We start from the raw sequence: 14,399 nt of genomic DNA on the forward strand, positions 1-14,399 counted from the left end.
TTGAAGGATGGGGGGATACAAATAATTTTTAAATAAATAAATTGTATGGGGAACTCATTGATCAAGTACTGCAGTTGTTCATGAAAAGGCAAGGAGCTGTGTGACTTTTTTTGTAAAGCCTAATTTCCTTTTTCCACTAAAATCGGGTAATATGTTCTTTGAAATCATCAACCAACCTCCTCCGGCCGAGTTTTTTTAATATTTTTCTGTATGTAGCATGAATTTAAAATTCTCAGCGTTAATGCCGTATCAATGTGCAAGTTTAAAGCACCCGCTTGTTTTTACTAATGTCAAGACTTTGATCTAGGCGTACAACCAACTTATCTGTTTGAGGTGAACTGTGTCCCAACATGGCCGTGTTTCAGATCCCACGGATCTTTCCTCAGGGGTTTTTTTCTCCTTTGAGCTGTCTGTAATTCTTGAGCGAGTCAATATTTATCCGGATTTTTCGTCAGCATGAAGCTTTTCGTCGGCATGTTCTTCCGTCTTGAAATCAACTTCACGGTGGCCTGATGATCTATTGCCGCCAGTTCACAGTTATTGTAGTGGTAAACAAGAACGTAGTATGAAACCTTCCTCTCTGTCCCATAAAATATTTTTTCTTTAATAAAATATCTCACATTTAATCACATACAACAGTGGTATAAATAATGGTCAACTCATACGAGAGTCTAAAAACTGTACATTAAAATATGCATAGTAAATAAGTATTCTTGCAAAAATTGTCAGATAAGAGGTGATTTTCAAGTGGAGTTATAGAATTTCAAGAAATAGATATCCCTCTAAAGATACATTTTTCAGTGCTTTCATTTGGTAATTTCCTTTTATGGCTCAAAAATGTGTATATTGTTATGGCTAGGGGAATAAGGTGAGTGCCAAAGGAGGTGGTGTACCAACAGTGACAGTCACTTTGTGCTCCTGCAAAATGGGACCTCCCCAGGGTCCCCGCCCCCCCACCTGTAAAAGAGGTGTCAGATTTGGAAATTCCAGCTCCCACATCCTTGGGAATCCTAGTTAGTAAAAGGGGCAGGAATGATACCCACTTACCTCCTGTCCCTCTGACATCCCTTAAAAATGGTGCTTATTCGGCAGTGAGACTGGCACCATAATGATGTCAAAATGGTGCTAGTTTTAGGGTTGGCAGGCACCATTTTGTTGTATGGCCATACAAATATATGGTCATACAACAAAAAGGCACTGGTCAGCCTTTAAACTGGTGTCATTTTGTCATCATGTCCAGGGAAGCCCTGAGGAGGCCTTGGGTCAGGCCCCGGGAAAGTTGGTGGTGCAAGGCACATCTCTTTTCTTAGATGGTGGTGCCTGTGCACCACTGTGCACTATGGATACTACGCCCCCTGGTCATGGGCATCTTTCAACATGTTCAATGCAAACCAGTGGCAGAGAGTTTCAAAACTTCTTGATGGCATCACATTGTGCTATAGCCTCCCTGAAATTACAGTATATTTTTCTTCTTTAGACAGAGTTGAGTTATGTGGCATGTTGCTATATTTCAAACTATGTAATCAGGGACAGAGGGCATGACAGCTCAACGACATCACAGTTTATTCATAAGAACATAAGAAAATGCCATACTGGGTCAGACCAAGGGTCCATCAAGCCCAGCATCCTGTTTCCAACAGTGGCCAATCCAGGCCATAAGATCCTGGCAAGTACCCAGAAACTAAGTCTATTCCATGTTACCGTTGCTAATGGCAGTGGCTATTCTCTAAGTGAACTTAATAGCAGGTAATGGACTTCTCCTCCAAGAACTTATCCAATCCTTTTTTTAAACACAGCTACACTAACTGCACCAACCACATCCTCTGGCAGCAAATTCCAGAGCATAGGCTTCAACCGAACTGGCCTGTTTCTCTATAGGAAAGAAATAAAAACCAAAAATTCTAAGTGTCATGGTTATTAAGGGCACAGGGTAAGTGTGAATCAGGGGTCATAAGAACATGAGAAGTGCCAGGCAGGGTCAGATCAAGGTCCATCAAACTCAGCATCCTGGCTCCGGCAGTGGCCAGTCTGGATCACAAATACCCAGCAGATCGCTAAAAGTCCTGTTACTTCCAGAGATAGCAATAGCCTTCTTCAGTCTACCTGGATAATAATGTAATATGGACTTTTCCTCCAGGAACTTGTCCAAACCTCTTTTAAACCCGGCTATGCTAATCGCCTTGATCACATCCTTTGGCAACAAATTCCTCAGTTTGATTGTGTGCTGAGTGACAAAGTACTTACAATGGGTGCTCTATTCTCTGTGGGAGAAATTTAGATGAAATTCGATGAATGGTTTAAAAGTTAGTAAGACTAAGGTGGTGGGGGACATCTAATTAGGGGGAATAGACAGGCGCACACATATACACAGACAGATATGATCCTGTAAGGCCAACTACCCTGTAGGGAGCAAGGCCAAAAATCCATTGTACTAAGAAACTCAACAGATCAGAAGGTAGGAGTTTGCACACTAACTTGTTGCTACTTTAGAGGTTGTCATAACTTTTATTGTAGCAACCCAAAATACATTTTTCATACTGTATGTAGATGTTACTGTGCATTAGCTATGTTGACCTAATGAATCTGTTTCTGCAGATGTCTCACTCAAACAACTATAGGATGCCTGAAGAAGGGACATAGGAAGCATCCCAAAGATAACAGAGTAACAGTTATGTATGATTTCTTTTTGTTGGTCAAAGAAATGATATCACAGTCCCCAAAGTATCCAATCACCCCTAGGACCAATATGACACCAAACATTTCGTCCCTATTATGTATGAAAGACCTGAACTACATATTGTACAGATGCATTCTATGACTTCTCCACTTTATCAATTTAATTTTCAAAGGAGTTAACGCACATAAGTAGCTAGTATTAGAGTACATGCTATTTTATAAACATCAAATGTACGTGCATATTTTCAGTTTCACAAACACATTTATCTGTGCAAAAAAAGGGGGCGGTCTAGAAGTATTCAGTATCAGGCCAAGAGGTACGTGCGTAAGTTGCCATTTTATAAGGGATTTACTCCCCGGGGGGGAGTTCAGGGTGAAGTACTAGGAGGGCCTTGATGAACTGGAGATGGACTGGGTGAACTGGCGGAGGTATTGACAAACTGGTGACATAAAAAACACAAGTATATTTTAAAATATATCTACTTCTGCTTACAAATCACGGTTTTATGCAAACAAGTTATTTTTTCCTACTTGTAAAATATATGCACATATGTTTATAAAACAGGTAGAAAAACATACGCTTTCAATACATTGCAAATATTTGTGTGTACTGAAACATAACATGCATATTTTTTGGGGGGAGGGGGTGGATATACTCATATTTTATAATCCCTGTGGACCAGATATGCACATATTATAAAATATTGTGGTACATCTCCACACACCCACATATGAACATGTATGGGTCACATGAAACTTTGAACATTACCTTTTATGATTTGAGTGTGAGTTTTTCTCTTTGTATTGTGTCTAGAATTTAAATGCGTGAAACTGGCCTGATGATTTTAGTAAGCCTGGTGTTTCCACTGGAAGAAATAACCTGCATTGCAGGGTGATTACGTGCTATAACAGGAGACAGCTTCCCTGCCTGCATTGAGAAGTACTGGAAGAAAGCAGGATTTCTAGTTACCTTAGCAATGGGCCAGATTCAAACTTTTCATGATATCTATTTCATTATTCCCTTATTGCTTTTGCCTTTTTTGCAGGATTACCTGGGATGCAAGTGAATTTAAAAAGCCTGGAACTTCTATGGGAATCTAATTCCCAATGCTTTGCACAGGCAGACTCACATAAAATCCCATCTAGTTTTTCACCCCTTTAGTTCGTGCCTTCCTGTGTAAACCTTATGCCTTCTGGAAAAGTCCCTTTCTATTTTGATATCACTAACAGCTGGATGTTGGAAAGCAGATGTGCACACAGTGGGGCAGTATGTACAGATTTTATTCTGATTTTTCTATGTGAGTAGGGAATATGTGGATCACATTATTAGGCTTTTACAAAAACAGCTCTGATCATGGAAGATGTACGTTAATTATATAATTAAGACTAATTAATATGCAAGAAATAGGAATTCATAAATATACAAGGAACACTGTGATAGTAAGATAATCCCATCGGTATTAGTTCCAATAATGACTGGAGTTTATGAAATTAGTAACCTGCCTCACTGCATTTCAGAATTTGTGACTAAATCTTTTCTAAATTGTCCAAATCAGAGGAACCAAAAATCCCTCACAATGGATTTTGCCATTTCAAAAAATTTTGGAAATAAGACAATTTTCAAATTAATGAATCTTTCGTATCAAATAATTATAAAGTGACTTTTCATTTTCAGGCAAGTCTTGCGGTGACTACTTGGGTCTATGGTAATTAAGCCCACATAAATGGACCATAAGATCTTAAGTCTTGCTAAATATCCAAGGCATTAAATTGGAGAAGGACAAAGTGCTTCTCACTTCGAAAGGAAATTAAGTTTGCCAATTCATAATCCATTTGATTTGTAGTAGCTTTTGTAAGTGATCTCTTCTCAGGTCTCAAGACATGTTCAAATGCTGAAACCCTCAATGTATGATCCAAGTAATGAAAATATTTGTAAGGACAATTGAATGATTTGCTTGGCTGGTTTATTTGATTTGTAGGGGTATTTATGGCTACAGATGATTACCTAATTTAATAGATAACCTGTGATCCCAGTTCAGAAGTTTAAGGGAACAGAAATGTACACCTTTGTGAGATAGATAAGTTTATTGTAGCAGCAGATAATGGTTTCATATGGTAGATATAGTTTTGATTTAAGTTTCAATTTAACTTTACAGAGCATAGCACTGTTATAAGACAAATATTCCTGCATTATCTCAAAATCAACCTGCACTTCTTAATATGTAACACCAAACTAATTAACCCAGCTGCAAAATTAATTAAGTCAGTTTATCTCACCCTTAGCTGTGACAGGTTGTAGTCCTGCAGAGATCTGGGACCTGTCTTATGACTTGGTACAAGGGGAATCCAACAACACCCCCGCCAAGCAAATGACAGGTTACAGCACAGTCGCAGGAACAAAGAACCCAGAGATCTCACAGATGTCTCTGTGAGGTATGTTGACAGGAATGGGGTACAGAAGGACTTGGTAAGACAAGGTTCTAGTGGGGATAAGTTTGGCAAGTATGACAAGGCAGCTACTCCACAGTTAATGGAGCAGGCTGTGCTGAGCAAGGAACTCAGTCTTAAGCTTGCTAGTTCACATTGTTGTAGTGAACTGCAACAATGGTTGTGAAGTTCTGAGGAAAGGTTCCAGAAAAGATTCCTTGAATCTGGGAAAAGGTTCCGCAGTCTGTGTAGTCCAGAATCTTTTCCTTTGCTTGGGACTTCATAACATATTCAATTTTAAAGGATTTGATGTTAACATTTGATTTGCTGTCATCACTGTGCAGGAGAATGGGATCGGTGGGATATTGATATGATGTCTTTGGAGTCCAGATGTATATGCATATTCTCACTGTTGGTAATGAGATTCATCAGAGGACATTCATGAACATTACCTTCTTCATAGCTGGTTTCATGGCTAGATACAAAGTTTCTACCATGGATTTGCTTAGCAATTTGTGAGTTCAGGGTGTACTAGCAAAGGGTGAGGTGTAGACAGATGCCTGATAGGCAAACAATTGCAGTTTCTTCTTGCTGCATAGTTTCTCACAATTTTTAAAAGTGAAACTGTAGAGGTCAATGCATGGCTGATGATGTTGGTTCAGTCTGTGCAAGACGGCAGGCCTTGGTTCAATTGTGCATATCCTTTTCGGGCGAATGGCTTCTTCCCTACAGAGTAATGCATAATATAAATAATGCTCTTCAAATCTGAGCTGCATTATAAACATTATAAAAAAAACCCTGATCTTCATAAATCAGACACACATCATTACACATGAATTTCCCTGCTGTACTATGTGTCAAAGACTATAATCATAGGTCAGATAGATTATGCACCAATTCTTTTTGTTGTTCTCATATTGTGGATTTTATGTTCTTTCTACCTTAAGGTTTATTTTTGTTTGAGTGTTATTAGATTAATTAAATGGGGGTCAATTCACTCCTGATCTTTTTGAGCTCCAGAAGGAGGATAGCTATGGAAATTTGAGTTTTGCAAAATAGTAATGATCAGGAAAGGGTCTATTCAAAAGATTTGTGAGGTGGACAAAATAATATTCAGCATGGCTCAAAAAACTGAAATTTGAGGTGCACAGATATTCCCATTAATGCCCTCCACTCTGCCCGTCGACTAGCCCACAAGGGACCATGCAATTGTGTATATATATATATTTGCAACATTTTTATTCCCGAGTCCCAAAGCCCAAATACTTTTATTCCAGCTCAGGACAGCAGTGTCTCAGGAAGGTCCCAGCTGCAGCTGCATAGTTCCCATTCTAGCCTATGAGAGCAGTTTTGTCACTTTTATTTTATTTTCTTCTCGTGGCAAAATTCACAGACTTAGCAGAAAAGAGCTGTAATATTTTATTACCTCACATATCAATGAAAGGAAAAAACAACAAAACCTTCTGCTCCTTAGAAACCACTGGCAGTACTTTCTTAGACCAAAAAAATAGATAGAATGCAACAGATCATGACACCTGCATTTAAAAAAAAACACATTGCAGAATTAGGGGTCAAGCAAACGAGTTTGTAGGTCCTCATTACTGGACACACTCAATCCATCTTTGACTAGCTTTTTAGCGCTATGATTTCTTACTTAGCTCAGTGGGCAGCCTGCTGGGCCTGTACAGGTACAGTGAGACATCCCCTCCCTCCATGAGTCTCAGGGTCACACTGCGGGCGAGTTAGAGCAATCCATAAACCCCCATTTGTTGGGATTACACTCCCTTCCTTTTCTTTCGTTTTATTTTCACCCAGTTTTTCCTTTTTGTGCCCTTCCTCTTAAGCATTTTTTCCCTGTTGGAAATAGCTTCTCTCAGCTCCAGTTAAAGTTGGCTCTTATGTGGCACCCTCGGCGACATTGCAATTGCACTAGGTTTAAACAGCACAGAATCAGCAAGGCATGAGGTTCTCTGCATGTCAGAAAGTTGCAGGCCATGTTACAACTACAGCTCAGCAAAGGGGTGGAGTGGATCTGCCGCAGAGGTGACGGAAACAGTTAAACTGTACAGTTCCAAGGAGCCTGTGTCTGGTAAGGGATGAGTAAGCCAATGTCTTTAGTAAGTCCTTTTTAGGTTGGTCCCAAACTCTTTGATCTACATAATTTAAAACGGTTTGCATTCTTGTGTAGTTCTGAAATTGCTTTTAAGTACCCGGATTGTGAGGTCATTAAGGCAGAGATCTTCCCTTAAGAAAAGTTTGCCTGAGATGCAACTTTGCTCTTCTCTGTAATGGGCTATTTTATGTCTGCGAAGGTTTTTCTGCTTAGTTTTTGGTCTGTTTCACAGCTGTAGCTTCCTTCTTCACATTGTATTGGAGCATTTAGACCTCATTCATAAAGAAGCACGGATGACTTTCCCATGTGGTTTTTGCCCTGGCAAATGCAGATAACCTCGTGCCTAGCTGACCCTGAACTATTTAAATAAAATGGAACTGCACTGTATCTTCAATGATCTGATGAAGGGAGCATAGCTTTTATTTATTTATTTTTTTAATTTAAAAGTTCTTCTATACCGTCAAGTTACATAACCATCACAACGGTTTACAGTAAGGCACGATAATAAAAGGAGTGGTATAGATTACAACTTAATCATGTGCCATCATAGTATGGTAACATTTTAACACAAACTATGGGGCAGATTTTATAAATCTGCGCACATGCGTACTTTTGTTCATGCACCAGGCACGAACAAGAGTATGCGGGATTTTAATTGATGTGCGCGTAGCCGCGCAAATCCATTAAAATCCGGGGTCGGCGCACGCAAGGCTGCCCAAAATCGGCAGCCTGCGCGCGCCGAGCCACACAGCCTGCCTCCATTCCCTTCCCCTACCTAACCCCCCCTACCTTTGTTGGCAAAGTTACGCCTGCTGGAAGCAGGCGTAACTTTGTGCGTGCCGGGCCGGCTGCCGCGCTCATTGTTCCAGTCCGGGGGCTGGTCCGGAGGCCGCAGCCATGTCCCCAGAACGCCCCTGGGCTGAAACCACGCCTGCGTCGCCGCCCCCGAAACGCCGCGTCACTCACAACACACCCCCGAAACGGCGCGTCACTCCCAGCACGCCCCCGACATGCCCCTCCATGCAAGCCCCGGGACTTGCGCGCGCTGCCGAGCCTATGCAAAATAGGCTCGGCGCGCGCGCAGGGGGGGTTTGGGGTAGGTTTTCGGGGGGTATGCGCGTACCCCTTTGAAAATCTACCCCATTGTGTGTAAGTTAAGCTTGTATATTGGGACCAAATTAGGCGGTTTGTATTTAACCTTAATATGCATTTGTTTGTTACAAGTAACAACTTCAATATCGGTGCGTCCTTGTTAATCAACTGTTTTTTTCCTTCTCTTTATCTTTATAAAAAGCTTGTTTAAAGAGCCAGGTTTTCAGATTTGTTTTGAATATTTTTAAATTTCTCTGCAGCCTAATTTTGAGTGGCATGGTGTTCCAAAGCACAGGGCCAGCCAGAGATAGTGCTCTTTCCCTTACTTGCGTGAGGCGTGCTGTTTTGACAGAGGGGATAGTTAGTAGAGCTTTATTAGCCGATCTCAGGTTTCTTTGCGGGACATGTACGCGTAGTGCAGTGTTAAGCCAGTCAGCTTTTTCCTCGTGGATTAGTTTATGAATAATACATAAAGCCTTATATTGTATTCTTTGTTCGATTGGGAACCAATGTAATTCAGCGAGTGTTCCTGTAATATGGTCATTCTTTTTTTTGCCAGTCAAAATTCTAGCAGCTGAGTTTTGTAAAATTTGCAGTGGCCGCAATGTGGATTGTGGTAGTCCTAATAGTAGGGAGTTACAGTAATCTGTGCTAGCGAATATCATTGCTTGCAGGACTGTGCGAAAATTGTTTAGTGTTAGTAAAGGTTTTAGTCTCCTCAGGATCATTAGTTTCGCATATCCTTCTTTTATTTTCAATGAGATTTATTGTTTCATGTTTAGCTCAGGGTCAGTTATTACTCCTAGATTCTGTACTTTTGTTGCTAGTACAGTAGCTTGAGTATTTTTGAGTGTGGGTGTTGGTTGTATGTGATGTATGTTTTTACGTTCTAGGTGTAAGAATTCCATTTTGTCGATGTTTGTTTATTACTAGTTCCATCTGATTTAGGAGCTGTTTGATTATTTCAAGATACATATTGGCAAGTTTCATTGTTTCTTCAATGGTATTTACAATGCGTAGCAGTAGCTAGTGACAGATAAAAATGTATTACTTTTGTTTACCCTTGTTTCTTTATATTCTTTTATTTAAATTTTTATTGAAATAAAGCAATACATAGAAATTCACAATAAAGATCTGAAAAACATAAATCACACTGAACATTAAGCGGAGAACAGGTTAGTCTGACAGTTTTGAATAACACAGTATCCCTCAAATAAAAAAAACCCCACCTCGCCCATCTTTCCCAGCATCAATAAATCAGGAAGATTGTTTATAAATTTTATTTAACATTATTAAATAAATATCACATTTAAAAGAAGAAACTTTATCGCCACAAACAAAAAATACTCTGCAGATCTTAAGCACTTCCAACATAAATCCAGTTCTCAAAGAGTCCCAAAAGACGCAACATTGATTAACTATCATGTCTAGCGGTCATTAACTTCCCGATATAATATCTTTTCCAGATGTTGTAAAGATCCTATTGAGGGTAGATGTTCCTTATTCTAGACCAATGATATTTACCCAAAAGAAAACCAAATTTTTTTTTGTTTATTGACCTCATACCGGGCTTACAGGTGCAAATTTGCACGGTCATTCGCCACTATGTGCACATAGTGGCACATTTGCACCTGTGAGGTCATTAATCAACAAAAAATTTGGTTTTGTTTTGGGTAAATATCATTGGAAAATAGAGGTACTTTAGTCTTTCTTGTACATCATTTTCTATTACGACAAATACCTCGTTAGATTTCCTGTGAGAACAGTATTACAAGCCTTATTCTAGACCGCCACAATTTCACAGCAAGCTGCTATAATAATTTATGAGATCAACTTTATCACCTTAGTCTCTACCTCACAAGAAGGTAAACTCTCCAATAAAAACATTTTGGGATCTCTATTTAATTTTAAACTGAGTTGCTTCCCTAATTAAATCAATCACCATGCCACAATATTTCTGGACTGGAGAACATTCCCACCAAATATGAAAAAAATTCCTCTCATTTCCAGTCACAGCCACAGTAGGATAAATTCTATGCAATTTGTCTTTGGCCCATTTAAAAGGAAATTTTTCCCTCACACTATCAACCTCCAAACTTGAGAAGTTAATATTCAGTATCTCAGATTTCTACCTATTGACTTTAAAGCCCTAGACTTTACCAAACTCTCCCATTTCCTTAATTAGATTGGACAATGAAACTCCTGAATTTTCAAGAGTAAAAATAATGGGCCAGATTTTAAGAATTGTGCGTGGGCATAGATTTGTGCGTGCAACCCAGTGCACACAAATCTATGCCCGATTATATAACATGCGTGTGCAGCTGCGCACATGTTATAAAATCCAGGGTCGGCGTGTGCAAGGGGATGCACAATTGTGCAACTTGCGCGCGCCAAGCCGCGCAACCTTCCTCCATTCCCCCACCTTCCCCTCCCCTTATCTTTACCTTCTAAGTTGTGCCTGCCTCCAGGCAGGCATAGGTTGTGCGCACCGGCTGACGGCCGGCTCGCAATGCCAGGCACAGCACCAAATGGCTGCTGTGCCTGGAGGCTCCGGCCCTGCCCATGCCCCACCCACACCCCTGCCCCCTTTTTCAAGCCCCAGGACATATGCGCGTCCCAGGGCTTGCTTGTGTCGCTGGGCCTATGCAAAATAGGCTTGGCGCACACAGGAGGGTTTTAAAAGGGTTACGCGTGTATATTACGCATGTAACCCTTTTAAAATCCGCCCCAATGTCATCTGCAAAAAGAGATATTTTATGTTTCACAAAACCATTTTTGATTCTCATAAAATTGAAATGACTTTAATCTTCTTTGCAAAGGGTTTCATAACCAACACAAACAAAAGAGGTAATAATGGACACCCCTGGCAAGTATCCCTCCCCAAAATAAAGGTCTCTGAGTAGCACCCATTAACTTTGATATATGCCTCCAGAGAAGTATATATCTTCTGAATCCAGGTAATAAATTTGAGCCCTGCATCTAATCTCTGCAGGACTTTATGCATAAAACTCAAATTGACCCTATCACATGCTTTTTCAGCATCAATAATAAGTAGGATAGCCAGCCATTTCTTCTCATGAGCAACCCAAATCAATTTTAACAATCATCCTTGACTGCTGAAGCTAAGTGCAATTTTGTTGTTATTTACCTGTGCTTAGAACTAGGGTATTATATTTGCCAAAGATTGTGCACTGTTTGTTACACAAAGGGACGAAATTGAAACCTGAGAGAGAGCCATTTAGTCTGCTTTCAAGGGCCAACTATTTAAAATCAGATCAGACATTTCCTCAGCCAGTGTTTGTGGGTGTGGGACTAATTGGATTTGGTTTGCCATAGTCTCATGTGCTTTGGTAACTGAATCATTTTGGAGCTGGGATCTTCATGAGCCAGAGCCTTGACTGCTGAAGCTAAGTGCAATTTTGTTGTGTTATTTATCTGTGCTTAGAACTAGGGCATTATATTTGCCAAAGATTGTGCACTGTCTGTTACACAAAGGGGCAAAATTGAAACTTGAGAGAGAGCCATTTAGTCTGCTTTCTAGCTAAACTGCTTTAGGCAGCTGACTCAGTGCATTTCAGGGGGCAATCAAGTCCTCAGTCTTGTTTTTCTGATATAGTCTGCATAAATACATAATTGGCAACTAGATAAATTAGTAATTTGGTATTTCCTTAGGTGTTATCCATCAAATAAATTTACCCCATTTGTTCAGAACTCTCTTCTTTGAAAAAGGAGCTGGCTGAAGTTAAAGCTGAATTAGCTGCAATAAAGAAAGTTTCACCCACTTTATATTATTCAGGAATTAATTCCCCATTACCACAGAAAAAACAAAACTCAAGGAAAAAGGGGTTTACAGTGGGCTCAGGTAAGATAAGACCTGTGACCCACAGACACCCATTCTTGACAGCTGTGCAGCCCACAAGTCTACCCCCCCCCCCCCCCAATCACACAGGGCATTAAGGAACTAAAAAAACAACAGGATTACAGTGGACTCTGGTAGATTTAGACCTGTGATGTGGAGACACACGCTGTGTCAAGTGGCACAAGTACAAAACGCCTTCTCATTATTAGATATTGAAGAAGTTATTGCGAAGGAGATTGAAGTGTTATTGGAAAAGAAAGAAGAAATCTAATGCATAAAGAAATTCCATAAAACAATCAGTAACCAAAGGAAAAAGCTCATTGTGCTGGGTGACTGTCATCAGAGGCACTAATCTGGGAACTCTTAGCGAGAGAGAGACTACAGTTAAAAGCCTTCCAGGATCATCGGCCAGCAGAAATGCTATTCAAATAGTCAAAGTGATCAAAGAAGAAAGTAAAGACTCTAAAGTTGATATTATCATCCATCTGCAAACAAACGACCTTGCTAGAAACAGCATCCAAGAGGTACAGAGAGATTTCCAATCTCTAGCGAAGCAGATTACTCACATGATGACATCCATTGCCTTTTCAGAAGTGTTACCTGTTCATGGAAAGGGGAAGGAGAGGCTAAGCCATATTAATAACTTCAATGTATGGCTCAAATCCTGGTGTAAGGAACGAAGTTTTGGATTTATTGGAAGCTGGGGCCATGTATGGAACAGTAAAAAGCTCTTTGTCAAAGATGGTTTTACATCTTATTTATTTTTTTATATACCGACATTCAATCTGACATATCACATCCGTTTACATTCAGGTACTGTAGGTATTTCCCTATCCCCAGAGGGCTTACATTCTAAGTTTGTACCTGAGGCAATGGAGGGTAAAGTGACTTGCCCAAGGACACAAGGAGTGACAGCAGGACCCAAACCCTGGTCTCCTGGTTCATAGCCCACTGCTCTAACCACTAGGCTAATTCTCCATTCTGTCTCCAATATCTGTCTATGGCAGGAAAAAGGATCCTAAGAGATAAATTCAAATCCTATGTCAAAAGGCATTTAAACTAGATGCCGGGAGTGGCAGTAAGAAATTAGAATGTCACCCCCAAATACAAATGCAATGGAAAAGTGTGAAGTGGGTAACAAAACTCAACTAAAAAAGTCACAAAAGGAGTCCAAGAAAAGCAGTAACCTGAACGAAAAAAGCTGGAAAGCTATGAGCACAAATGCTCGTAGTTTGGGCAATAAAATCCCAGATCTGCAAGCCCTAATGGTAGAGGTGGACTTGGACGTTCTTGCTGTCACGGAGACGTAGTTCACGGAATCTCATGATTGGGATACGGCAATACCGGGCTATAACTTGTTAAGGAAGGACAGAGAGGACAGGAAAGGGGGAGGAGTGGCTCTTTATGTCAGAAACAATATCCAAGCATCTGAGCTGCAAGGAAGATAGAGCAAAGAAGAAGCACTATGGGCAGACCTAAAAAAAGACGATGGGGCATCCATTTTTATTGGAGTGGTTTACAGGCCTCCAAAGCAAATGGAAGAGCTTGACAGAGATCTGGTTGACATCCAAAAGATGGGAAAGAAGGGAGAAGTAATGATTGTTGGAGATTTTAATATGCTGGATGTAGACTGGAGAATCCCTTCTGCAGAATCTAACAATGGTAGAGAGATTTATTTATTTTATTTAACAATTTTATATACCGACCTTCATAGTAGATTACCATATCGGATCGGTTTACAGTTTAACAGAGGGAAAAAACTAGAGTAACAAATTCACGTAAACGAAAGATAACCAAAGCAGGAATAAGTCAAAGTTACAATCAACAGGGGGCGGGAACTTGGAAGCTTGCAACAAGCTGGAAAGAAGAAAAGGCCAGTAAAGTAATTTTACCGTGGAGTACAAGTTACAAACTTAAGAACGGTGCTTTAATCTGAAGTCTAAGAGTCCATTTATTTTTTTTTTCTTTGAGAAACGGAGTGACAGGCTGGGTAAGAAAGAAGGCCAGCTAGTGATTGTCTGGTGGTTCAGGGAAGGCTTGGAGAAAGAGCCAGGTTTTAAGTCTTTTCCTGAAAGTTAATAGGCATGGCTCCAGTCTGAGGTTTGATGGGATACTGTTCCAGATGGAAGGGCCTGCTGTTGAAAAGGCTCTGTCTTTGGTCGTAGCGAGGCGTGTAGCTTTAGTGGGTGGAACATTAAGAGTGCCTTTGTAAATGTCTCTAGTTGGTCTGTT

General features: G+C 40.3%; 1 protein-coding gene across 2 annotated transcripts in view; it reads left to right on the forward strand.

Annotated features, from left to right (window-relative positions):
* The window catches only part of KCNJ6 (potassium voltage-gated channel subfamily J member 6), a 95,103-nt gene that overhangs the window by 35,917 nt on the left and 44,787 nt on the right, over positions 1-14,399 (forward strand). Inside the window, exon 3 of one of the 2 annotated variants that reach the window (XM_029603451.1) lies at positions 2,596-2,668. The exons of the other annotated variant lie outside the window; for it this stretch is intronic. Within the exon in view, the coding sequence (XP_029459311.1) occupies positions 2,596-2,618 (23 nt within the window). The 3' untranslated portion in view covers positions 2,619-2,668. Of the gene's footprint in view, positions 1-2,595; positions 2,669-14,399 lie in introns of those variants that run through there. 2 annotated transcript variants of the gene reach the window in all.

The sequence above is a fragment of the Rhinatrema bivittatum genome, chromosome 5 (genome assembly GCF_901001135.1).
Source record: "Rhinatrema bivittatum chromosome 5, aRhiBiv1.1, whole genome shotgun sequence".
In the NCBI taxonomy this organism is placed as follows: domain Eukaryota; kingdom Metazoa; phylum Chordata; class Amphibia; order Gymnophiona; family Rhinatrematidae; genus Rhinatrema; species Rhinatrema bivittatum.